A 26,306-nucleotide genomic window follows, 5' to 3' on the forward strand; every position below is an offset into this window, starting at 1 on the left:
CCAGGGTGTGGCGACGCCAGTCAGCGACCATCACCGTCATTGCTTTTGTGGGTTCTTGTGAGGTTGAAGTGAAGATCCTTGGTGTTCACTAAATGATATGATGTGATTAATATTAAGTTGGTGTTTCTTCTGCTGTGTCTCACTATGAGAATAGGGAATCACCAAAAAATACATAGGCATCAGCATTTCCATTCCCCCTCGGAGTCTTAGAGTGAGGGCCCCTCTCTCCCTTCGGGAGGAGGGGTTCTCCTGTGGGCAGAGGTGGCGGGGGGAGACCAGCGTGTGTGCTGGGGAAGGGCTGAGAAGCAGGAGGGCTTTAGGTGCTGGCCCCACCAGCGGGGCCCGACTGTGTCTGCACGGACAGTGGCGGTGGTCTGTCCCCTGTCTGCCCAGAGACTAGGGGGCAGCCTGGGCTTCCCCGAGGACGAGCTGAGGCCGGGGTGCCCTCAGCACGGACACCGAGGCCCCTAGAACCCTGGGCAGGAGCCAACACGCGTGGGCCTGCCTGCCAGGAGGCCCAGGGCCTGCCATTCCTTTCCATCTCCAGCTTAGAAAGGGCAGCTGTGCAAGGGAGCCTCCTTGCCCTTAAAAGGCCTTGTTTTGCTTCATCCCGTCTGCCACTGCTGGCCTCCGGCTTTCCGGTGCAGAGCTGTCAGCTGGGAGCTGGCGGCTGACCTGGGGTCTGGCTGGCCCCCTCGGGGCGCAGACTGGGGCTGGCTTCCCCTGAGGGGCTGTTGGCCGTGTGGCCTCTGAGCACCTCACTGGAGCAGCGGGGCTTCTCTGGCTCCCGGCCTTCTCCTGGAGCCCCGAAGACCCTTTCTCCTTCCAGGGTGCCAGGCACCGCCTCTGCACCTGGCCCCTGCCCGGCTGCGGCCTCCCGCTGCAGCGAGGGACCTCGAGAACTCCAGGGGCCTGCTGACCACAAAAGCCTGTGTGTCACGCCCGTGAGGAGGGAGGGGCCACTGGCCTGGAACCAGGGCCGGGGTGGGTCCCAGCCCACAGCCACACCAGGAGTCCCGGTCGGCAGTCGGGACATGGCTGGAGGGCCCCGCCAGCCTTTCGTGGGGCAGCTGCGGCACCGGTCCCCAGCGGGAGGTGGGGGAGGCTGGGCAGACCCCGCAGGTGTCTTCATCACGCCTCCAGGGAGCGGCTGGGGCGGCAGAGTTAACTCTTCCCTTCCCTCCCCAGTCCTGGCACAAGTCCTGCTTCCGGTGTGCCAAGTGCGGCAAAGGCCTGGAGTCCACCACCCTGGCCGACAAGGACGGCGAGATTTACTGCAAAGGTAAGCGGCCTCCCCTCGACGCCCTCCCTTCCTGGAGAGCTAAGCAGTCAGGCCCGTATGTGATGGCCAGTTCCAGCCTTGGAGTCTCCTGAGGCCTCTGTGTGCAGCCGAGAAGGAGCCCCGGTGGGGGTGGGGGTGGGGGTGGGGGTGGGGGACGGTCCGTGGCCAGGGGGTGGGGCGGGGCGGGGCCTGGGCTCCCTCCCCTGCTCCTAGCATGAGCTCTGACCGCAGATGGCTCTTCTGGTATTTCAGAGGCAGGGGAGTAGCCAGGATGCTCCTCACTATCTGCGTTGATGTTGGGAGGGCTGTGCTGTGTGCCTCACTGGCCCAGAGGCCCCGGCAGGTGCTGGGGCGGGAGTGGGGGTCCTCACCCCTCTCTTCTCTCTGCAGGATGCTACGCAAAGAACTTCGGGCCCAAGGGCTTCGGCTTTGGGCAGGGGGCTGGGGCTCTGGTTCACTCTGAGTGAGCCCCCCGCGCCCACTCCCTACTGCCCATGCCGTGCTTCTCATCACCCCCAACCCCAGCGACCTCGAGACTGCCAGCCTCCTTCCCTTCCTCAGCCCTGCACGTGTCGCTAAGGACTCAACCCGGGGCGTCTGGCTCCCTTTGGTTTGGGTGTCTGCTGTAGGCCCCCCCCCTCCCAGGAGCTCCCCCCTCCGCCTGGCCCACCACCAGCAGGGCCTCTGGTTCTGGGTGTGCCCCCATCTCTCCCCTCCCCTGCCCTCCCCTCTCCACAGATTCCTGCCCTCCCCTCTCCACAGATTCCTGCCCTCAGAGGCTGAGTATCCGTCGTCATTGTGGGGCCCTGCGGGGGGAGGGCCGTGCTCCTCATGGGGGCCCTCCTAGTGTCCTTCAGAGCAGGCCCGGGGCGTTTCCACCTGGGAGTCACGGGGGACGTGCAGACGGGCCCCGAATGGAGGGGCCACTTGCCCTGGCTTAACCCTAACCCTAACCCTTCAAGGCTGTGGGCCACGGTGCCCCCGAGCTCGGGGCGGGGGGGCGCAAGCCAGGCCCTAGGGCCCCAGTTCAGGATGTGGTCTGGCCTCCCTGGGCTCGAGCTCCCGTGTGGCAGGGCCCTGATCAAATACCCCTGACCTTACGGCCACCCAAACCAGAGGAAGTCTCTGCCCGGCCTGGGTCCTGAGGCTGTAGAGCGGGGTGGGGGTGGGGGGGCTGCGCCTATCAGCGCAGCCCAGCCCCAGGATCGTCCTCAGCACAGCCAGCTTGGCCTGAAGAATCGGAGTGAGGCGCATGCAGCTTGCCTTCACCTGGATACCCGCCCCAGCCCACCTGGGCCCTGCCCCCAACCCTTTTCCTGGGACCCTCTCCCTCTGGCCACACCGCCCACCCCTTCCAGGCCCCAAGTCCAGAGCAGCAGGAGGACGGGGCGGGGCCAGGCCTGCTGACCCCATGGACGGAGGGTGATGCCACGTGGCGCTGCCTGGACTGAGGGCTGTGCTCAAGCTGACCTGCACCCTGTCAATAAAGCTGTCAGAACGGAGCCTGTCGTCCACCCTGCCCTTGGGGTGGGGGGCCAGTGTCCTGCTCTGGGGGTGGGGGCCGGTGTCCTGCTCTGGGGGTTGGGGACCAGCGTCCTGCTCTGGGGATGGGGGCCGGCGACCTGCTCTGAGGGTGGGGGCCGGCGTCCTGGGGGTGGGGGGCTGGCGTCCTGCTCTGGGGGTCGGGGCTGGCGTCCTGCTCTGGGGGTTGGGGGCCGGTGTCTTGCTCTGGGGGTGGGGGCCGGCGTCCTCCTCTGGGGGTGGGGGCCGGCGTCCTGCTCTGGGGGGACTTTACAGGAGCAGTCAGGTTGGCAGGAGGCCTGGGGAGGGGAGTGTCTGCTTCCTCCCCAGTGTACATCCTAACTGAGCCCAGGCATGGGGTCCAGCCAGCCTGATCCTGCTGCCCCAACTGGGCGTGAGAGCTGTGAGCTTGGGACTCGGGGGGGCTCAGCCAGGCCCCGAGACTGTGCTCAGAACTGTTCCCAGCATGGGAAGCGCCTGAGTGAGAGGGCAGCTCGGCCACAGGAGCTTCGTGTCAGATCCAAGAAGCTCAGGTCTGCTGGAAGGGCTCAATGGAGAGGGGGAGGGATGGGGGGTTTCCAGGGGCAGCGGTGCCCTCCTGGGGGCTCCGCCTCCCAGAGGCCACTCCCCCGGATTCCAGTGTGTGACTGTGTGAGCTGAGGGGGCAGTAGCATTTGGCCCCCAAGCTCAGCACCTTTCATGCACGGAGTCCCTTCCCTCTAGCCCCAGAGCCTAGACTCTCGTCCCAGAGCCGTAACGCTGGCCGGGGCTCAGGGGTGCAGAGGCAGGGCACTCATCCTGCTTCTGAGGGAGAACTAGGAAGGGAGAGTCTGGGACAACAGAGTCTGAAACAGAGCGGGGCAGACACCTCTGGACCACGAAGCCAGAGACTAGTCCTCCACCTTTGGCCTAGGGCACAGCGGGTTCCCCCGACCCCGCCAGGCCGCATGGAGGGGCCCCTCAGCTGACCCCAGGTGGAGGGCATTTCTCTTTCCCCCATCAGTAGTGGAGAGGAGCCAGGTCGCTCTGCCCACATTTTCCCTGGAGAGTTCAGCTAGACACCCTTGACCTGGGGTCTGCCTTCCATAAAATGCCAGTGTCTGAACACGCCTGAGCCGCCTTCTTCGCCACTTTATAGCAGGGGCTCCCCTGTCCGCTTTCCAATACCACGCCTCTCCTTCTTGTGGTCAGAATGGCTTTCTACAACATTCTGCTTGGAACCCCTCCCTCCTTTTGCCCCGAGACGACTTAGGCTCTTCCTCCTGCTCTCTGCTCTCTGAGCTGTCACCAGAATCCCCTTTCATGGTCTGTTCACAACGATGTAGGTTTTCTCCTAGCAGACTTCCCCAGACCTCTCCAGCCTCTACCCATCACCCAGTTCCAAAGCCACTTGCACAGTGTTAGGTGCTCGCTACAGCAGCACCCCGATCGCGGCACCAGTTTCTGCCTTGGTCTGTTCAGGGTGTTATAACAGAATGCCACAGTCCAGAGGTGGGGCTTGAGGGGGCTTCTTAACAACAGAACTTTACTCCTTCCAGTTCTGGAGGCTGGGAGTCCAAGGCCAAGGTGCCAGTGGGTTCAGTGTCTGGGGAGAGCCCACCTGCTGGTTCACAGACATGTCACCTTACAAGGGGGCGGGGGCTCTGGCTTCTCAGGAGGCACTAATTCCACTCACCAGGGCCCCTCCCTCAAGCCCTAACCACCTCCCAAAGGCTCCATCTCCTAATGCATCCCCTTGGGGATCAGCATTTTAACATGAGTTCCGGTCTCCTTGACCAAGTCCACGGACACGTGAACTGCATGAGCTCATCTGAGGGCTGCCTGTCTCATGTTGGGGGCTGGGCTCCTCTGCCCACACCGTGGATTTACAAAACAAGAGCAGCTGCTTTAATAAGAGCAAGTCTGTGCATCACGTCCATAGGACCAGACCCAGGGGAGGCCTTGACGGAACCCCAACCCCGACTCTGGGAAAGGGTCTAAACATACAGGACTGGTTTAAGACCAGTCAGTGCCGCAGAGTGCAGGGAGTGCAAGGTGAGGCCCCGGGCGAGATGCCCTCATCCTGACACTTCCACTCTGTGCAGCCCGGGATGCGGTCGGCCGGATATCTTCCCAGAAGGGTTTGCACATTGGGTATGGGGGTGGGGTGGGGATGGATAGTTCCGAGAACAGATCACCAGCACGGGCTCTGGGAGGGCCCACAGGAACAGCTGGGTGGGGCGTCTGGGCCCCAAAGCTGGGGACAGGCTGCCCTCTGCTGGAGCCGCAGCAGAAGCCCGTTGGCCAGTCTCCAACACCAGCTGCAAGCTTGGGACCACCTGTCACCCAAAGCAGCCTCGGTGGGGAGGATGCTGGACGCACCTCCAGGGAATGAAGCTGGGTTAAGGCAGAGGCTGTTCCCAGAGGCCGGTTGCTGGCCTGGAAGCCCCTCAGGACAGCGTGGAGCGGGTGGACAAGGCCCGCCTGATGTGAGTGAGGCCAGGCCCCCTAAAACTGAGTCCCCCTGCCGGGTTCATGATGAATCTCTCTACCCACCACCTTATTCCCTTTCTTGTCAGGATTGAGGCATATCAAAGCCAAGGGTGTGCTGAGACCAAACAGGACCCGCAGGGCCCTCCCAGTACACCCCCTCCCAGTCCCCCGTTTCCTGTCTGCAGAGAAAGCCTTTGTCTCCTGGGTCCTCCCTGATTCCTGAGTCAAGGGCAAAGCAGAAACCACCCCCTTGGAGAAGACCCCTCTGCCAAGGCCAGCTCTCGGTTCCCAATTTTGGGCACTCCGTGGGTTTCATTCCACGTCCTGGGCACTTAGTGCCTTGGCCTCTGTGAAGGCCTTAAATGCGTTCACCCCTCTGGGGCGGGCGCTGTCATAACTGCCATTTACAAATGATCCGACTGAAGCCAAGAACCAAACAGTGGCTTGGGATCTGGCTCAAGGTAAACAGCAGAGCGGGACAGAGAGGCAGGAGCTGGCCCACCTCCTGCACCACCTACCTGACACTCTTCCTTTGCTGCCGTGGGCCAGGCGGTGCGGAGCAGGGCCGGGCCTGCTCTCTTACCCTGCGCACTTGGCACAGGTCTGGGTGCTGTCTGACTTGACCCCTCCATCAGCAGTAAGCAGAGGTCACGTTACCCCTTTATCCTACAAGAGGAACCCGAGAAGTAGAGACTGTGTAAGTGACGTGTATTCAAAGGCACTGCCAGTGGCGGAGCCAAGGCTGGAGCCAGCTGTGTGACCCTGGGCCCGCCTCCGCCCCCGGGCGTCAGCCTCTCCCTTGTGAATGGAGATGTGGCCTCGATTAAGTCCACAGAAGTGCTTCTCAGGCCTGAGAACCTACTGGGGATCTTGCGAAGCTGAGACTCCAGCTCGGCGGTTGGGTGGGGCCTGAGACCCAGTGCCTCCTGTGGGCTCCCAGGGGAGGGAGGTGCTGCGGCTGTGGCTTCCAGGCCATCTTGGGCAGTCGGGCACTTGCCAGCTCTGATGTTCTGCATTTATGGGCCTGGGGAGCCTCCTCCCAGAGGCCATGGAGATTCCGGAGGCTGGTAATGGTGAATAAAGTGCTTAGTGGGCATTTTCTGCCCCAGCTGAGCCCCTGGCCCTTCCACTCTGTGACCTCGTCCTGACCCTCTGGAGGGCTCAAGCACTGGGTCCTGGGCCGCTCCCACTCGGGGTTACTCCTCCCAGCCCCCTGCTCACCCTGTTCCCTGGCAGAACACAGCTCACACCCAGGGCCCACACCGATGCTCCTCTCCACGGACCTCCCTAGGATCACATTCATGAACACGCCAGGAGCTTCCTCCCTCCCCCAGCTCCCCCACCTCCTCACTTCTCCTGGACCTCAGTCCCAGGCTGGACAGCTACATCTGTCTCTGACTGATCTTGACAAAGGCACCTGTAGGAACCTCTCACTTATCAAGTGATAAAGGTGAAAATTCATAATCCTCACTACACAATGTTGGAAACGCAAAGGCAATCAGGGAAAACGGTCCTCTCGTGTAGAAGGAACTCGTGGGGACCTGGGTCCCTTCCCCTCCATCACCCCCACCCATGTCAAGTCCAAGAACCGGCTGCCCTTTAGGCGGAGACGTAAGAGCTGCCCGCTGGTGCAGAAAGTACCAGGGCGGGACAGGGACTTTCAGTCTCTGGGACAGACCCTGCACATGGCCAGGGGGAAGGCTTCGGGGCCCTGTGCCCCTCCCTCTTCTGGGTGCAAATGTGTGTGAGCCAAGACCAAGCTGAGCAACTCGTTTCTGGGGCTGGGGGGCTGGAGGGGTGGGAGAAGACACTTTCTTGTCTTGGACTCTTTTGGCTGCTGTGGACCATTTTTTAGTCTTAATTGAATTTGTTTCAATATTGCTTTTGTTTGTCCTGTGGGATCTTAGTTCTCTGACCAGGGATCTTTCAACCACACCCTCCGCACTGGAAGGTGGAGCCTGACCGCCGGACAAGGAAGTCTCTGTCCTGAATCTTCTGCAGCGGCAGTGCGCCTGGGTGTTGCTCGCACTCCAGACCCAACAGCATTGTGAAAGGCAGTGAAAAACACAGCTAGAAGCCGGCGACGCGCCCGAGTTTGCCCAGCAGTGCCGGCAGGCTGGCTGCGGCCTCTGGGTCCCTGGGCAGCGGCCAGGCTTCTGACGGGGTCGCCTGGACCCGGGGCCCCGAGGGTGAGCTGCTCCGGGCTCCTCTGGCAGGGGCACCCAGATACCACAGCAACGTGGGAAAGGTGAAGCCTGAGGGCAGCCTCCGCCCGACCCAAGCAGGGATCAAACGCTTCAAGCCCAGACTCGGAGATCAGAGAGGGGCAGTGGGTGCTCTTGAGAGGAAAGGGAGCCTGGGTGAATCAGGAAAGTCACTGGGTTGGAAAGCGATTAAAGGGTGAGCGTAGGAGGGGATTTCCACGGAGAGTGCCCGGCCCGGAGCAAGTTCAGGCGGGCCAGCTGCAGGCTGTGGCCCTCCTGAGGGCTGTTGTAATGCTGCCCGTAAAACCCAGATCCGAGGAGACTTGAGCCCTTGATCTGGTTTCTTTTTTCTTATGTTGCCCTTTAGAAAAACGGATCCCAGGAAACCCCAAAGCTCTGAAGCAAAGCACTCTCCGCCAAGCGGGTGTGAGCAGCCAGGAGACCTCTCTGGGGGAGGCCAGCTGGGGGTGTCCCCAGATGGGTGGGCTTGGGGGGACCCGGCTGCGAGGTGACCCACCGTCCTCCCCATCCTGGGGCTGCGGAGTAGGCTGTGGGGGAGAAGACTCGCCCCTGCCGTCTCTCCAGAAGGACGACAGCGCCTCCCCCAAGACAGCGCCGGACACCGGAGGCTGAGGTTAGAGAGGATCGGACTTGTCCCAGGTGTCACGTATCTGGTGCCGTGTATCCACCACTCCAGACTGCTCTGACCTCCTGTGACCGTCTAGGGGCTGTTACTGTCATTTCAGATGATATACCCGGACCTCGCTCTAACAGTCCGTTTACTCTAGCTAGTGTTTACTGACTCCTGATAACGAGAGAACGGGAAATTCCGGTGTTTTCTTTCTTCCTTCCAGTTTTTGTTGGTTCCATTTCCGTTTTATCCTGTCACTCAGCAGCTACGTACTGAGGCCCTACTGTGTGCCAGACGACATGCTGGGTCCACCGGATCAAGAAAACACACAGAACTCCCGGCTGGCATGGGGCCTGCACTCTAGTAGAGGGGGTGGATAGTGAGTAAGGAAAACATCAAGACTTTCAGGGAGAAATCAGGCAGGGAAGGAGACACAGTGTGTGTGTGTATGTGAGAGCGAGCGAGCACGAGTGTGTGTCTGTGTGGCTGTGTCTGTGTGACTGTGTCTGTGTGACTGTGTGCCTTTGTGTCTGCGAGTGGGGCTGTGTGCGTGCGAGTGGGGCTGTGTGCGTGCGAGTGGGGCTGTGTGTGTGCGAGTGGGGCTGTGTGTGTGTGAGTGGGGCTGTGTGTGTGTGAGTGGGGCTGTGTGTGTGTGAGTGGGGCTGTGTGTGTGCGAGTGGGGCTGTGTGTGTGTGAGTGGGGCTGTGTGTGTGCGAGTGGGGCTGTGTGCGTGTGAGTGGGGCTGTGTGTGTGTGAGTGGGACTGTGTGTGTGCGAGTGGGACTGTGTGTGTATGAGTGGGACTGTGAGGCGCAGCTTCAGCAGGTGAGACAACCTCCCAGGGAAGGTGCTGCCTCAGTACAGAGCTGTGTGAGGGGAGGAGACAGACCCCGAGATGCTGGGGCGGGGGGGCCCACGGTCCAGGTGGGGAGGAGCCATGACCCTGGGGCAGGGCTGGTGAGGAGGCCTGCGGGCTGAGAGGGGCGGGGTTCAGGTCAGGGAGAAAGAGGCAGCTCCCCAGGGGTGCGTCACAGGCTGCAGGCTCTGAAGAGTTATAAGCAAAGGGAAGACTTCTGCTGCCTTCAGTTTAAGTCTGTACGGCGTTAATATACATCATCTTCGTAAATCAAGTAATCTTCAGCGCTTGTTCTGTGGAGTGAGCCTCACAATCAACGGGCACTAAAGTGAACTGACAGTAAGATTAAGTAAATACTGTGGGAAACAGCAGAGATTTTACTCTCTGGCCCTGTTCTTGCCTCTAGCCCACCTCGTCCCATCTTCCCTTCCCTTCCATTCCGGGCAGTCCCCTGGAGTGGACCAGATGCCCTGCAGCTCAGAGCATCTCTAGGCTGCTGGTCCCTGGACCGTTTTGCAGTTCAGCTATTGCAGCTGCTGCAGACAGACAAACGGAGCAGACCAGCTCCCCTGGGGGAGTGGGTGCCTACGGAGGGCAGGGGGCTGGCACGTGGGGACGTTCTGCGCAGCAGTCCTGTGTCGGGTCAGGTATGGCACTGAGGGAGTGTGCCCAGGACCCAGCCAGGCCCCAGCAGCTGAGAGCCAGCGCTGTGCCCAGGGCTGTGTTCCCTGGGGTGCTGTTCCCGGGGGCGGGGTCCAGAAGCTCTGGAAGGCAAGGGGTGTCAGCACTAGCCCCCTGCCCCTCTGGAGCCATCGGAGGCTCAAGTAATCCAGCTGGGGTCTGAACCTCTCCCAGATGGGGCCACCAGCAGAGATCAGCTCTGGGAAAAGGTTTAGAGTGAGCCATCTCTCCTCATCCCTGACAGACATGGAGGGCAGGACTCCCAGGTCCTGAGGATCTACGCAGGACCCTGGGAGCTGTGGGCTGGGAACCGAGGCTTAGCTGCCAATGACCTGCCGTTTCCACAACAGGGGACGCCCTGCTGAGTTCCCTCCCTCCCGTGGCCCTCTCTTTACCCCAGTGCTCCTGTCTTCTTCCAGCCCATACTCCTGTGTCCAAAGGCCTGGCGTTTCTCCACTCAGTCAGCAGGAGAGGAGAGTGCGGGTGGCTGGTTCCCACGTAAAAGGAAAGCTGTGTCCCCAGACGCCGACACAGGGCCGGTCCTCTCAGCCACTACGGTCTCACCCAGCTCTGCCATTTAGAAGCTCTGCGACTTCATCTAGGTTGCTCCGCCTCTGATCTCATGGGTCCAGAGACTCAAAGACACGTGAGGGTGCTCTGCAAACGTTTAAAGCCCGCACGTTTGTAAAATCACCTGGGTCTGGAGAGAGCACCAGCGTGTCCCAGACCTGGAGAGGGAGGGGTGACCGCCAGAAACCAGCTGGAGCGGAGCTGGTCTGGAGCTAGCTGCTCAGGAGGATTCCAGATTATGCAGGTCTCGGCGCCCCCGGGAGACGCCTCTGCAGGACCGGGGTCAGGGCCTGGGCCGGGCCGGGGAGCCCCAGGAGGGTGTGGCCGGCAGACAGGCTGAGCCCTGGGCTCCCTAAGGCCAGCCGTGGCGCTCACTTGAGCTCCCCACTCTGCCGCCTCAGACGGTACCAGTCTCGATGGCCTCTCTCCTCTCTCGGCCGACCACGCCCTTTCCGGGACAGTTGGGGGCTAGCTGGCCCGCGTGCGCAGGTGGGCGTGCGCGTGCATGTCTCCTGCGCATGCGGGCTGCAGAGCTTTGGGTGGGAGGTGGCAGCCCCTGACCTGGACGGTGTGTGGGGGTTGCCCCCCTCCCTTGGACACGCTTTGTTCCCGTTAGACTCCGTGTCGCCGGGCAGGAGGGTGCAAACACAGGGCGTGAGCACACACCATTGCTGCATGTCGCGATTCCCGCAGTGACCCACTGTGAACAAGGCTATGCACAGGCCCTAAGAGACCGGAAGTCCTGGGGAACGCGCCAACATGGGATGGCTTGATGACCCGGGAGAGCCTAGCCTCCGGGTTCCCATCTTCTTCTGAAGTCAGTAAAAGTGGGGGAAGGAGTGGAATGACTTTTTCTTTCAATTAATTTTTTGGGCAGCGCCATGCAGGCAATGGCACACACTCCAGTGCTCTTGCCTGGAAAATCCCATGGGTGGAGGAGCCTGGTGGGCTGCAGTCCATGGGGTGGCTAAGAGTTGGACGCGCCTGAGCAACTTCCCTTTTCACTTTCCTGCATTGGAGAAGGAAATGGCAACCCACTCCAGTGTTCTTGCCTGGAGAATCCCAGGGATGGGGGAGCCTGGTGGGCTGCCGTCTGTGGGGTCACACAGAGTCGGACAGGACTGAAGCGACTCAGCAGCAGCACGCACGTTGTGGAATCTTATTAGTTCCCTGACAGAGGCCCCACAGCAGTGACACCCTGGAGTCCTAACGACTGGGCCGCCAGGGAATTCCCTGGAACACTTCCTGAGCCTCCTTCGTGCTGTCACAGATGTTATCTTGCGCATCAGAGTTGCCTGAGATCAGAGCCAATTAACCCTCCCGCTTGACAGATGAGGAAATTGAAAGATAATGAAAGTGGGCAGGATTCAACCAAGGGGAGGAGTTGGGGTCGCAGAGCTGGACAGGGCTGAGCCACTGAACGCCAGCAGCAACCGCAAAGGTGGTGTCCACGGGAGGCTCTCCAGGCGGCAGAGAGAGGGGAGCCTTCAGCCGAGATGGGCGTGGGGGTGGGGGACGGCGACCTGAGCCTGGGGGAAGAGGCAACAGGCCCCGTCGGCCACGCCTGGCTCCCCCGGGGCCCAGGTCTATGTGGGCTGAGCCCGGCCCTGTCAGGGGCGGTCCCAGGTCCGGTGCAAACGCGGCCCTTCCTCCTCCCCCGGGAGGGGAGGCTGAGGGGCCCCAGGTTCCTGCCATCTAAACCACACGGGGATGGAGGCAGGCACAGGAAGGTGGGTTGTCCAAGCAGAGACCGCTGTGGGCAGCCTGTCTGGGGCCCCCACACGGAGAAATCTGCCCAAGGGGGAGGAACCCAGCTTAGCCTGCTCCCCCCTCGCCCTCCCCCAACCCCGCCCAAACCCCAGAACCATCTTCACTTTTGATTGCGCAATGCTAAGGGGCAACTGGCCAAGCGAGGAAAGGGGTCAGAAGCTGGGGCAGGGTTCCTGTGGCCTGGGAAGCTCCAGCAGCTGTCTGGCAACACCCCCACCCCCGGCAAGATCCAGCCGTGCCGGTGGGCGACCACGAAACAGGCCCCTCCCAAGCAGCTAGGCCTCTAGTCTAGACGACCACCCCTCCTTCCCCTTCCTACCCCCCCTCCCCGAGTCCAAGGCCCGGAGGTCCCCGGGAGCGGCGGACTAAAGGCCCGAAGGCCCGAGCGATGGGACAGCAGCCCCTGGGACCCCCGGCCGCACGCCCAGAACCCGCAGGGTGACCGCGCCCCGCCCCCGGGCGGGCCGGGCGCGCAGGGGAGCGGAGGGCGGGCCGGGCGCGCTGGAATGCGCGGCGGCGCAGGAGGCAGGGGGCGGCGCCGGACATGTGAGGGCACATCCCGCGAGCGACGGCCCGGCGCGCAGACGGCCCAGGAAGGAGCAGGCGAGCGGGCTGCCGGGCTCGGGGGCTCTGGGGCCCGGGGCCGGGGCGGCGCGGCGCGGAGCGGCGGCCAGGGCCGAGGCGGGGCCCGACAGGCACCAGGCGCGCCGGCCGGGCGGCGGGCAGAGCCGGCGGGGCGCAGCGCGGCCTGGCCGCGGTCCCGCGCGCCCATGACGGCGGCGGTGCTCCGGGAGGGCGTGCTGGAGAAGCGCAGCGGCGGGCTGCTGCAGCAGTGGAAGCGCAAGCGCTGCGTGCTCACCGAGCGCGGGCTGCAGCTCTTCGAGGCCAAGGGCGCGGGCGGCCGGCCCAAGGAGCTCAGCTTCGCCCGCATCAAGGCCGTGGAGTGCGTGGAGAGCACCGGCCGCCACACCTACTTCACGCTGGTGACCGAGGGCGGCGGCGAGATCGACTTCCGCTGCCCGCCCGAGGACCCGGGCTGGAATGCGCAGATCACCCTCGGCCTGGTCAAGTTCAAGAACCAGCAGGCCATCCAGACCGTGCGCGCCCGGCAGAGCCTCGGGGCCGGGGCGCTGGTGTCCTAGAGCGCGGGGCCGCGCCTGGCCTGCCCGAGGTCGTGTCAGGTGAGCCCCCGGCTCCGAGGCCCCCCCCCTCCTCTCTGGCCCTCCTGTCGCCTCTTTTCCCTCCGGAGGAAATGGGGCCCCCAGCCTGCGAGGCCCCTCCAGGCTGGGCCGTCCGAGGGCCAGCGGGAAGGGAGAAACCTGGGGGAGCGCCCAGGAGTCCAGCCTGGAGCCGAACGCCGGCCTCCCCTGGGCGCCGGCGGGCGGACTGTGACCTCCGAGTCCGAGAGGAGGGTGGGCCGGCGGCCTCCCGAGGCTGGCTCTGCCCTGACTCCGGGAGGAGGCTGGCGGACAGGCCGCGGGGCCTCCACCCCTGCCAGGGCGGGGCTCCTGGGCTGAGGGAGTGGGGTGGGGGTGGGACAGAGAGGGATGGGCTTGCCCCCACTCTCTGCTGGGATGACTGTCGCCCTCGAGTTGGAGTGTGGAATTGTGGCAGGAAGACTTCCTCAGCGGCAGGGTGCTCAGGGTTGGCATGGGAACCAAGAAGCCAGGAATCCCCAGATGGGACTTTGGCAGGGGCTGGGCTGGACCTGGGACCCCCACTACCTGTTCTCAGGGCGAGGTCTGGCGGGGGGTGGGGGGGCGGTCCTAGGGCTGAGCTGTTTGGGAAACCAGGAGATTTGGGAGGTTTGCAGGCAGGCCACTCCTGCCTGGGGAGGTGGGCCTGTCCACCTGCCCCTAGTGTCCAGCATGTGGGCTGGGCTGAGAAGGGGGCTGGAGGAAGGGTTGGGGCCCTGGTGGTGGGTGGAATGGGCCACGATTTGTTATTTGTGATGCCTTGATCTTCCGTGGGCCGTAGGGCAGGGGCAGGGGCGGGCCTATGGTCAGGAAAGCTGGGCAGGGACCAGGGCAGAACCAGAAGCCCTGGCTTCCCCTGCCTGGGCCCTCCCGTGGGAACCAGGAGCAAGCTGAGGAAGGGTCTAGTTTGTCTTTCTCAAAGGAAACTGACGTTCCCCCACCGACCCCCGAGCCCGGCCCGCCCATTGACAGCCTCTCACTGCGGTGGGGGGCACAGTGCAGTGGGGGGCCCTGAGCGGCTGGCTGACAGGCAGACCCCGGGCCTTTGAGCTGGTTCTCTTTGGTGCCGCTGGCCTCAGGGACCGGAGGGAGCAGCTCTCTGCGGAGGTCACGGGGGCGTTCTCCTGAAATGCGGGAGCAGGTCTGGGGACTCTCCATAAGCAGCTCCTGTGGACACGCTCCCCGCCGCACCTGCTTCTGCCCTGACGGCTGTGCTTCCTCTCCAGCTTCTGGGCCCCCATCGGCTCTCGGGGCGTGACTGCTCCTGACTGTGCTCCGGGTGGCGAGGCTGCAGCTGCGGCACCCCCGTGGAGGAGGCGTCGGAGTCACGGGTCAGCTGGAGCCAGCGAGGAGGGGGACGGCCACGGGGGAGGTGAGGATGAGGATTCGGCCCCAGGCGCTCAGGATCTCAGGATGTGCCCGTCCCAGGCCCAGCCTCTGAGCTCCGGCAAAGCCCCCACCCGCTACGGCCCTGCTGTCTACTCTGCAGTCTGTCCGCCTCGGGCTTGATGCTGTGCCTGCAGGAGGGCGGCCCCCCAGGAGCGCTGAGCCAGCACCTGAGGACCCGAGAGGCCCGCCTGGGGACCACGAGACGAACCCCCGGGCTCAGCTCTGGATTCACCTCAGTGGGGGTAGCTGATGGGCCTGAGGCCCACTCGTGGGGTTGTCTGCTGCTTGGGTCCTTTTCGGGACCCCCCACCCCTCCAGGCCTCTCTTTGCACACTTCTTCCCCCCTCCTGCCCATCTTCCCCGCACTGCCGTGCCAGGCCTGGAGGTGGTGGGGTGGGTAGAGGCTCAGCCATTACCATTTCACACCTGTCCCAGAATCTGATGCCCTGCAGAGGGCAGTGACCACACTGTTCTCCAAGTGAGAGTCTTTCCCACAAAGACCTGGTATTGGGAACATCCCTCTCCTCGCCTCCACTTTCCCAAGCTAAACCCTATCCTGAAATCTCCAGCCTGGGCCCTGCAGCCCAGAGAACACAGCCTCAGAGGTGCTGGCAGAGGGACCCTGGGGCCTGCACGGGCCACTTTGGCCTCTGCTGTCCTCCTGGGAGGCAGCCGTGTCTCCCCAGCGGGGCTCGTCCCTTCGTCACCCACACACTTGGGCCTGCTCCGCTGACATCATAAGTCTTCTGGTTTAAAAGGAATCGTTTCGGCAGCACAGAAACGGAGGTGGAGACAGTGCTGCCCTGAGTGACACAGAGACGGCCCGTTGGCTGACCCACGTCCGGCCTGCCCTGTTGCTGTGTGGCGGCTTCAGAGTCCGATGGGGCAGGGAGGCTGAGTGTCCACCACAGGAGTCTGGAAGCCGCTTCCAACCCTCTTGCTCCCCACAGGCTCCTCCTCCCATCCGGTCACGACCCCTGTCCTTTGTCCCCATCCCCCAGAGCCCTCTGCAGCTTCTCGTTTCTCCAATATGTGAACCTCATCTTACAGTTGAATAAGAACCTGCAAGGCACAAAGGCATTTTTACAGACGCCTCGTTTGTGCTCTCATTAGGCTGTCCACCCAGCCCATGATGCGGATAAGCGCCCCGCCTGGGCTGGCTCGCCCTGTGATCAGCCAGTGCTGTCTGCCGTGAGCCTCCGGAGACTGCGGAGGCCGACAGCTCTGTGTGTGGGTGGAGGGCGAGAGACCTTGGTGTTGCCACTGGGTCCTGGACTCAGGGAAAGCTATGTGAAAGTCTTGGCTTCATTCTGCTGTATCTTCTAAGATAGATCCTGGCTCTTTCCAGCAAACCGAGGGACGTGTCCAGACACTCAGAAATGGGAACGTGTTTGTGAGCAGATGGGATCAAGGTGTGGGACACGCTCGTCTAGCAAACATGAGCCTCTTGCAGGCAGGCCCAGGGGAAGTGGAGATGGAGTACCTGGTCTGAGTGGAGTCCAGGGGGCGAGCGGTTGCTGCTGTGCCCTCGAGGGGCAGGTGCCGCTGGGGGTGCCATCCCGGGAGGCTGGCTGTGAAGGGTAGTGAGGGGCACAGCTGGTGGCGGGGGCCTTCAGCTCCTGGCCCTCTCTGCTCTTGGGGAACACCGCCCTGTCGGCTCCAAGTAGCCTTTGGTTCCTGTCCAAGCCCACTTGGGCTGCTCCCTTCATAGGAGGTCCCGGCCCCTCTAAAGTGCGGTATGGGTCCCGGCTCGGAGTATGCCGGCGCAGCTGGTGGGTGTCTGGACGGGGAGAAGCACTAGGAACCCCGGAGGGGATGGGACTCAGACCTTGCTGGGGAAGAAGGCCCTCTCCCTGGGATCAGGGGTACCCTCATGCTCTGCCAAGGGGAGGAGCCTGGGCCCCGTGGCAACCCCCTGGAGTGTTCAGCTGCACGCTGATTGCTGATGGGGTCAGGGGCCCCCGGCCGCACCCTACAGACAGGCATGGAGTGGAAAACCCTTGCTTGCAGGAGGCCTGGGTGGGGCCCTTGCCAATCTGCTTGCCCGGCCTCCCTGGCCTCCTCCCTGCCAAGCCCTGAGTCATCAGTGGGAAAGTGAGGCAGGGCGAGTCCTTGCAGGCGGGGGTGGGGGTGGCTCTGTTCAGGTGAGTAGGGTTGGGTGGAGGCTCAGACAAGAGCCAGCCTGTGGCGGGGACTGGGGGTGGCGCCTGGGAGCCTCGGAGCGGGCATTGCGCCACAACCCGGGGGCCCTCTCGCAGAGCTGGGGGTGCAGAGGCACCTTGGCAGTGTGCCCACCAGGCCCGGTGCAGGGGCCCCAGCAGACCCTGGGCTGCTGGAGTGTACCGCCTGAGATGTGGCTCACCCTCCCGACTGGAGCCTTCCCTGGTGCCTGGAGGATGTCCTGGCCCCCGGGAGGCGCGCCCTCCACAGTCAGGCACCTCCTGTATCCACCCCCATGCCCCCAGCTGGGGCCCCTGCGCAGGACAGGCGGGGGCCCTTGTACCCCCACTGCCGTCCGCCCTGCTCTGACCAGGCCGCCCTCCCTGCTCCTCGGCCACATCCCACCCCCACCCCCTGTCGCCGCTGGGGACGGCCATTCCTGCCGTTCGTGCGCGCCGCTGAGTCCCTGGGACTCAGTAGATGCCTTGTCATCTTGACGGTGACTGAGCTGACTGACTCCATGGGCCCACGTCAGCACAGGGGAGTCATCCAGCCACGGAGGCTGTGGATTCAGAAACAGGTTATGTGACCTGCTAGGCATCCCAGTGGCTCACCAGCGGCGGGCCCTGGATGTGTGCCCTGAGTCCACGCCAGACGAGCCCTTCTTGTGGGGTTAGCAGGTGAGTGGCCGGGGAGAGGGGCTCGCAGGCTGGCGGCGAGGGTGAGAGCAGAGGCTGGGGGCTGAGAAGGGGCGTCAGGGGGCCTGTGTGGAGGGTGCTCGCAGACGGAGGCTGCAGCCAGGCCTTGACACAGCACTGGGTCCAACTCCAGGAGGGGATCAGCAAGGGGCCCCTCCACTTGGGAGGGTCTGTGTGAGCCTGCAGGGGCAGCCCTGGGCAGGACCCCCTGGGGCAGCAGAGGGGCCTGGGGCAGGGCAGCGCGCGTCCTGTGTTGGCTCCAATGCTCCGTCTCACGACCTGGGCACAGGGCCCATCTTGAGGGTGAGGCCTGGGCTCTGCTGATGGACCCTGTGCTGTGCAGCCTGCTCCTGAGACCCACAGGGGGGCCACCTGCTGCTGGCGTGAGCGGGGACTCCTCTGGTTTCAGCACTGAAAGCTCTGTGTCCCCAGAACGCCCCGGGCCCTCGGGCCGTCAGTCACCCCCCTCCCGCACTGCCCAGGGTCAGGAAGCGTGGCCACCCCCCTTTCCTGATTTCAGCTGTCAGGCCCGCCCTTGGCCCCTGCGGAGTCTTGGGCTGTGAGCTGCGGGGCAGGGGCCCAGGGCACTGTCACCCCAGCCCCGGCCAGCCGTGCGCCCTGCATCCTCAGGACACAGACTCCTGGCCGCGGGGAGGAGGGGTGTCCCCAGGCTGCCCAGCCAGCTCTGTCTCTGCTTCAGCAGCGCTGTGCCTGCCCCCCGGGTTCTGCCTCCCAGAGGTCAGGGGATGCAGGGGAGGTGTGGCCAGGGCAGAGGCGCCAGGGCTCGGCAAGGGGAGCCGGTGCAGAGCGCGGGTGCAGCAGGGAGGACCGAGGAGGTGCTGCCCCGGGCTGCTGGCCTGGCCCCTCTTCTTCCTCCAGGCAAGGGGGAGCCTCTGCAGAGCTGCTGTTCTTGCACGTAACCCCTATTTTATTACAGACGTCCATTCGCTGAGGCAAATATGAAAGGATAGACAGTTATGAAGAAGGAAGCATCACCGTGGTGTTGCCATCCTTCAGAGATCACCTTTGTTAGCGTTTCGCGGTTGCGGTATTTCCCTTCCATCTACTCCTCTGTACATGTACGTGATACTTAACTATCACATGGTTTGTAACATGTAACTACTTTTCACACGCAGGGTCATGCTGTGTGTACCCCGCATCTTCATTTTTATGTATAATCCACTGTGTTACGAGGCCGTGACGTTAAGTATTTTAACGCCTGTGTGTTTATCATCTACTGTTTATTTGCCATCCAGTCCCTCCACGCCCTTTTAGTGTTCATCTCTGTGTATATAAGGATGCAATGAACATTTGCCTATTTGAATCTCTCTGTGTCTCTGGATGTTTCTTTCTGAGAATATTCTTTTTTAATTTAAATTTTCTTTTTTTTTTTAAAAAAAATTGAAGTGCTTGAAGTACACTTTTGAAGTGCATTCTCTTAAAAAATTACGTTTCAGGTGTAAAATATAGTGACTCACAATTTTCAAAAGTTATACACCATTTATAGTTACTATGAAATATTGGCTCTATTCCTTATTGTGCGTATATCCTTGTAGCTTATCTATTTTATGCGTAGTCGCTCAGCCCTCTTCTTCCCCTGCCCCTGCGTCCACCCTGACTCCCTCCCATTCTCTGCGTCCACGAGTCTGCTCCTGCTCTGCCACGCTTGCTAGTTTGCTGTATTTTCGAGATTCCACACGTAAGAGGCATCACACCGTATTCCTCAGGAGAATCCGTGACGCGCCGTGGCTTCATGAGAACAAGCGAGTGTGGGCGTGCTCCTTGAGGAGGCTGGTGGTCGCAGAAGATGGAGATGGGTGGTGGGGGCCAGGGCGCAGGAGGGGTACGGGTTGGGGGCTGGTACAGAAGCAGCGCTGTGGGCTGGGTCTGGAGCCACACGAGCAGGTGTATGGGAGGCAGCTGAAGCCTGAGCCCTGATCACAGCCCCGAGTGCGGACCCAGGCCGTGCCTGCTTGCGACATGGTCTGCCTCCTGGATCGCCGTGAGACGTGTGGAGGGAGCGCCTGTGAAAGGGACAGCACTCGGGGTGCACGGGCTGTCTGCGGGCACAGGCCTGGGTCACCCTCCACCAGCACTGCTAACCAGGCCCTCTCCAGAGGCCCAGAGCCCTGCGAGCTCACACACACACGCACGCACATGCACACACAGACACACATGCACAAGCACGTGCACACACAGGCACACACACGCATGTACACACAAAAGCACAGGCACACACGCATGTACACGCACACACAAGCACACACAGACGCATGTACACACACAAAAGCACATGCACACACAGGCACACATGTGTACATAAGCATGCACACACAGGCACACATGCACAGGCACACACACATGTACACACACAAGCACACGCACAGACGCATGTACACACAAAAGCACATGCACACACAGGCACACGTGTGTACACAAGCATGCACACAGGCACACATGCACACGCACACGCACACAGGCACACACACATGTACACACACAAGCACACACACAGACACATGCATGTACACACAAAGGCGCATGCACACAGGCACACGTGTGTACACAAGCACGCACACACAGGCACACACGCACACACAAAAGCACATGCACACACAGGCACACACGCATGTACACACAAGCACACACACAGAGGCACACACATGCATGTACACAAGCACACACATGCACAAGCATGCACACAGACACACGGGGACGCCCCTGGGCTCTGGCTTCCTGCCGACCCTCACGCTCTCCCTGAGCCCCCTGCTCCTTCAAAACTCAGCTCGGGAGCGCCGCTGGTGGGCAGACCCCATGCAGCCCCGCCGGTTTCTGCCTCTGAGGGGCTCGTGTGGATGCTGCCCCTCAAGAGTGACTGGCCTGGAGTCTGGACGGATGTCTCGCCCACACAGTGAGGGCTCCTGCAGGCCTGAGTGTCCATCTCGCTCATTGCCTCCGCTTGTCCAAGCTCCTTTTTAAGTTTTATTATCTCTTTATTTTTAAATGTTTTTGTTTTTTGCTCATGTTATGTGGCCTGTGGGATCCTGGTTCCCTGACAAGGAATCAAACCTATGCCCCCTGCATTGGGAGCCTGGACCCTTAGCCACTGGACCACCAGTGATGTCCCTCTTCCTGCCTGCTTTTGAAGGAAACGCTGTGTCGGGCAGGTCCGCGTTGCAGGACTGAGCGTGGCCAACAAGCTGGTCCCAGCGACAATCACGTACGTTTGGAAGCAGGTCCCTCGTGGTTGGGCCTTCAGACAAGAGCCCCTCCTGGCCGACATCCTGACCTCTGTCCTGCAATGCCCTGGGGCAGAGGCCCACCAGGCACATCCAGGCCTCCAGCCCTTGGGGGCTGAGACGACGCCTGGCCTTGCGCTGTGGCCATCCCCATGTGAAGCAGACAGGCTGGCTTCCCGCGTGCCCACCTCGGCATCTCCCTGAGGGCCCCCCTTCCCTGGCGCCCCTGTGGGAGGCCTAGGCTGTGTGGGGGGCATCCAGCTGCATCGTGGGGCTCTCCTGGTCCCCGAGAGCAGCATCTCCCTGCAGCATCTCCACCTCCAGAGGGAGAGGCTGTCACCCCCACCAGCCCACCCTGCCCATGGGACCGCTGTGTCGCAGGCTCGTCCTATGGACACAACCCCATCCAGGCTGACAGTCCCTGGCCTGGGCCTGCTCTCACAGGTATGATGCGGGCACTTGGCCCCAGCATTGTTTACTGGGGGACTTAAAATGGCCCACCCTGCCCCCAGCCAGGACGGGGCTGGGTGTGGCTAGAGAGGACCCCAGCAGGACCCCCGGGCACGCGGGCCTTCGTTTCAGTTGTCGCCAGCACTCAGGAGGCCTTTGGTCAGAGCTGGACTCTGCCAGCGCTGGGAGGGCGCACCCAGCCCAGCCTGTTTGCTCAGCTCCTCCTCAGCAGACGGTGGGTGTCTGGGGGCGGGCCTGTTTATCTTTGGCAGACAGTAAATCCTGGATGAACGGCCGGGTGACCGGGTGAGGCCGAAGGCTTCCAGCTGTCCGGTCACCCCTCCCCACCTCTCCCGATGCTGGACCCCCTGGGAAAGTTACAGTGGTTCTAAGGCTGTTAGAACATCGCTCACCTTGGGGACTGTGGTCACTAGTCTCCAAGGAGCTGGACTGGGAGGGGAGGCCACCCACCAGGTGGGGACCAGGCTTCCCAGCGTGTGCAAGCGCACAGCATCGCGGGGTCCTGACCCTGCCGCCCCGTTTGGTCTCCTGCCCCTGGAAGCAGAGAGGATCTGTCTCTGCAGAGAGAGAGACCCTGGTCGTTTGCTCAGAGTCACACAGCGCTGACCTGCTGTGGGGTCTGCACACAGGGCTGTGGGCTGGGAACTGGCTGGGCGAGGCTGGGGGGCTGGGGGCCCGCAGGAGGGGCCGCGACAGGCGTTGCGAGGTGGGCCCGAGCCAAGGTTTGGGGGTTTATGCCCCTGCCTGGGAGACTTGGGGTGGTGGTGGGGCTGTCATTGCGTTTTACTGAAGGCTGATGAGGGCGGGGCTCTGCTGGGTGTGTGGGAAGAACTGTGAATAATTCAGTAATAAAGCGGGAAGGCTGCATTAACTAGCCTGGACCCTTGCAGGGTGGACACACGCACTGAGCCCTGGCCCCAGCCTTGCGGGCTGGTCTGGGGTGTGAGGCCGTGGGCCCTGACCTGCCCCACCAGCGCCCCAAGAGAAAGGCAAGAGATGCAGAGAGGCCCCTTGCGGAATGGACCACCCGTGGCCCAGCAGCTCCTGTGTGTCCTCACCAGCTCCTTCCCCCCGGGCCCTGGGGGAGGTCGGAAGTTCAGCTCTCTAGTGGACCAGGCTGGCCGCTCACGCTTGGGGCCAGCGCTTGGCGGGTCACCTGGAGGTCTTGGGAGCAGCGTGGCAACGGGCAGTGAGCTGGGGACCTGGGGGCTGGCTCCTGGTGGGGCTTGAGGGGGCCTCCTCTGACCCGAATAGGGGGAGATGCTGAGCGTCCAGCCCTCCCCTTTGGCCCTCGCCATAGCCTTGGGCGCAGAGGGCGCTCTGCAGATGAGGAGGGAGAGCTCAGATAGGCCACCCTGGGATCCACCCCAGTGCCGGCGTGGGGACAGGACCTGGGCTGCATGTCTGAGTGTGTCCAGAGGCTGCCAGAGGGTGGGGCCAGGGTCCCAGAGCACTCCCGTCCCACCCACGCTCACCTCTGTCTGCTTCCCTGACACTCCTACCCCGCCAGGGTCTGTCTCTGGGGCCCAGCTGAGCCTGAAGCACCTCGAGGAGGGGCCAGGGCCCCAGCCAGACGGCTGCATTTACTCAGCTTTTCCTTGACATTCTACACACGCGAGCACTTGGCTGGTGCCCGGAACGCTGTTTATCAGAACAATCTGTCTTTCAGGGCGCCTGCATCAATTGCCCCATTGTCCCTTCCTTTCCTGGACGTCTCAGGCGGGGGAGACCAGCGTCAGGGAGGGAGGTGCCCCAGCTGCCCCGGTCTGCAGGCACCATGGAGGTGCCAGGGCTGGGTGGGTGGCAGCGGCCTCAGGGCCTCTTCTGACCCAGTCACTTCTCCCCGTCGTGTTCTCAGGTCCCAGTGGAGCAAACCAGGGGAGGGGAGAGCCCACCGTGCTGGTGATCAGGCGCTTTGTGAAGGGGGTGCCGTTCCCAGTCCAGGGCCATGGCTCAGCCCCGCGCTGCCCCAGTAGCTGTTTGGCCTTGGGTGATTTAGCATCCTCTCTGGGCCAGCTCCGAATTTGGGCTCTACCCCTTGCTGGTCAGGTGCCAGCTGTTTGCCCTGATGAGCCTCAGTTTCTTGATCCGTAAAATGGGCTGAATAACTGTCACTCCTCATTATCTGTATTTGCAAAGCAGCCCACTTGCTAAAATGTGTGTATCACCCCTGATCAGCTCTCCTCGGGCTTTTGTGCTGGGTGGGTGAGAACTGTGAGACCCCTGCAGGCCCACTGCCAGCAGAGCTTCAGTGAGGTGGCAGCTGCCTCTGGTTTCCATCTCATACTGCAAACAAGTGGTTGGTGCCACGCTTCTTGTGTATTTGTGCTTTTGTGGGTGACTCCAGAGTTTAAGATGGCCCCGGAGTCGGTACTGCAGGGCTGTCTGCTGTCCTGAGTGAAGAGATTGGGACGTGACTGATGGAGAAAATACGTGTCAGATGAGCTTCGTTTGGGCGTGAGTCCTCAGGCTGTTGGCCCCGAGTTCAACGTCAATGAGCCAACGGCACGTATCAGATAAGGTGCCTGTAAACAGAGGCAAACATAAAGGCGCTTGACAGGCTGGAGCCCCGGGACCCCGGCCCAGTGTCCCGTGTGCCGCGGCTCTGGGTTTGCCAGGTCACATTTTCTGGTGATGAAACAGAACCTTGAATGATGAGTCAGCGACACTCGTCACACAGGCTCCGGAGGCTCTGAAGTTCAGCTGTGTGCAGCTGGCCGGTAGCTCTGGTGGTTGTTACTGGTCCACGATGCCGAGTCCACAGGTCTGCCTCCTGACCCCTCAGCCTCCCGAGGGTTACGTGCCCCCCAAAGTGCACACAGGGCGTCACGGCCAGAGTGGCTGGGGCCTGGGGCGTCTGGGCGGCACTCGCTCCGCCTGGTCCCCTGCGAGGCTCTCAGAGCCGTGGAGGCCCGTGCTGCTCGGATGTCTCCTCAGGAGGCTGGAGATGCCCGATCCCGGCTCACAGGCAAGCTTGGAGTCCAGGGGCTGCACGCGCCGGCTGGGGCTCGCTCCTTTCGAGAGCCGCACCTGCTCACTCTGGGGAGGCGAGGGCTTTGGGGTTCCCAGGGAACCCTGAGGACAGCCGCTCCCACATGGGGTAGGCAGGAGGGCTCATGGCTCAGCTGTCCACCCGCTGCCCCTGCCCCTTGTCAGCTGGCTGGGGGCCGAGTTGCCAGCCCCCTCCCGTGGCACAGCTGCCTTCCTCCATCCGCCTCGTGTCCTCTCGTGAGTTTAATCTGGTCAAATTAAGAGCCTTTACATAATTGGATTCTGTAAACACTTTTCGCAGCTGAGCCAGACAGCACACTGCGAGCAGCACCCCTTTCTCCGGCACTCGGGTTTCCTCTGACGCGGAGGCTCGCCTCATTTGTGCTCCCCTCCTTGCTTGTGTGCCCACGACACAGTGCGCCTCTGCCTTTCCCGTTGGCAGAGTCCCTTCCTCCCCTCCCCCTTCCTTTCCTTCTGCCCCCTGCTCCCCGACTCTAACCTGTGCAGCTCCTGCTGGACCTGGGAAACTTCTTTCTCGCTGCCCCGGGAATTCCCTTCACCTCTGCCTGGCACCCAGCCCTCCCCTTTGGCAGGGTGTTCATTCAGTGAAACCCAGGCTCCAGAAGCTTCTTGAGAAAAGAGACACAAGACTCTGAAGCTTCACGTATGTAAAAACATCTACACCTGGAAAGATGCTCAGCACCGCTCATAATTAGAGGAATGCAAATGAAAACTACAGTGAGGTGTCCCTCACAGCGGTCAGAGTGGCCATCGCCAAAGTCTACAGACGATAAATGCTGGAGAGGGTGTGGAGAAAAGGGAGCGCTCTGGCACTGTCGGTGGGGATGGAACCTGACGCAGCCGCTGCGGAAGACGGTCCGGAGCTCCCTTAAAACAGCGGGAATAAAGCCATCATATGACCCAGCAACGCCACTCCTGGGCATATGCCCTGAGGACACCGAAACTGAAAGAGACACACGTGTCCCATTGTTCGCTGAAGCACTATTCGCAAGAACTAGAGCACGGAAGCGGCCTAGATGCCCGCTGACAGGCGGATGGAAGAAGAAGTTATGGTCGATATACACGGTGGAATGTTACTCAGCCAGAAAAAGGAACATATTTGAGTTGGTCCTGATGAGGAGGATGAACCTAGAAGCTATTATACAGCGTGAAGTGAGAAAGAGAAAGAAAAATACCGTATTCTAACACATATATACGGACTCTAGAAAGATGGTACTGAGGAATTTATTCACAGGGCAGCAGTGGAGAGACAGGCACCGAGAACAGACTTACGGACCTGGCGAGAGGGGAGGAGAGGGCGAGGTGTATGGAGAGAGTAACATGGAAACTTACAGTACCATATGCAAGATAGACAGCCACTGGGAATTTGCTGTACAGCTTAGGAGACTCAAACAGGGGCTCTGTATCAACCTAGAGGGGTGGGGTGGGAGGGAGACGGGAGGGAGGGTCAAAGGGGAGGGGATATGTGTATACCTATGGCTGATTCATGTTGGGGTTTGACAGAAAAGAGCCAAATTCTGTAAAGCAGTTATCCTTCAATTAAAAATGAATCTTCCTCCACCCTCATGGTCAGCTGATAGTTTGGTTGGGCATCTGTGTCTTTCTAGTTGGAATCATTGTCCCACAGGGTTTTGAAGACATTTTCTCTTGTATTCTGGTTTCTGGTATTGCTACTGAGAAGCCTGAGGCTAAAGTTTTTGCGTGTGACCACCTTTCTCCCTGGATTCGTTTGGGCCACGGGGCTGCTAAAGAGTCAGAGACGACTCGGCAACTAAGCAGTAAGCAGCAGCGCTCTCTCTGCAGCTGGGCTCTGGGTCCTCAGCGTTTCGGTGCTGGGTGCTTGAGTCCCGGGAGGTACCGCGCAGGGTCTCTGACCAGTGACTCGTCGCCTCTCTGAGGTGCCAGGGCCCCCAGGTGTGACGTGCTGGGCCCCCATGGTCCTTTAACTTTCTTATCTTCCCTGAGCAGATTCTCTCTGTGCTTTCTGGAAGATTTCTTCAAGCTTCCCCCCCAGCGGTCCTGTGGAATGCTTTGTTGTTGCTATTGTATTGCTAATTTCGAAGAGTTCTTTTTATTTTCAGAATGTTCCTTTTCTTCTCTCTATAGCATTCTCCCCCGCTTCATGGACACGGTATCTCCTCTCTCTCCTCCCCAC

At 61.7% G+C, this 26,306-nt stretch overlaps 2 protein-coding genes across 5 annotated transcripts in view; both read left to right on the top strand.

Moving 5' to 3' along the window:
- CSRP1 (cysteine and glycine rich protein 1) overlaps window positions 1–2,784 on the top strand; it is a 36,417-nt gene extending 33,633 nt beyond the window's left edge. For all 4 annotated transcript variants that reach the window (XM_027976048.3, XM_027976050.2, XM_042229515.1 and 1 more), the window contains 2 exons: window positions 1,189–1,282; window positions 1,673–2,784. In XM_027976048.3, the coding sequence (XP_027831849.2) occupies window positions 1,189–1,282; window positions 1,673–1,749 (171 nt within the window). In that variant the 3' untranslated portion in view covers window positions 1,750–2,784. The remainder of the gene's footprint in view (window positions 1–1,188; window positions 1,283–1,672) is intronic.
- Window positions 2,785–12,484: 9,700 nt separating this feature from the next.
- On the top strand, window positions 12,485–18,753 carry PHLDA3 (pleckstrin homology like domain family A member 3). The gene is made up of 2 exons (XM_027976051.3): window positions 12,485–13,167; window positions 14,409–18,753. The coding sequence occupies exon 1, from the start codon at window positions 12,493–12,495 to the stop codon at window positions 13,126–13,128; it is 636 nt and encodes a 211-aa protein (XP_027831852.2). The 5' UTR covers window positions 12,485–12,492; the 3' UTR covers window positions 13,129–13,167; window positions 14,409–18,753.
- Window positions 18,754–26,306: the final 7,553 nt, after the last annotated feature.

Source organism: Ovis aries, chromosome 12 (assembly GCF_016772045.2).
Source record: "Ovis aries strain OAR_USU_Benz2616 breed Rambouillet chromosome 12, ARS-UI_Ramb_v3.0, whole genome shotgun sequence".
NCBI classification, from domain to species: domain Eukaryota; kingdom Metazoa; phylum Chordata; class Mammalia; order Artiodactyla; family Bovidae; genus Ovis; species Ovis aries.

What these genes read in the sequence shown, in the direction of transcription:
- PHLDA3 (XM_027976051.3), top strand. Translation starts at nt 12,493, where the DNA reads ATGCGCGGCGGCGCAGGAGGCAGGGGGCGGCGCCGGACATGTGAGGGC.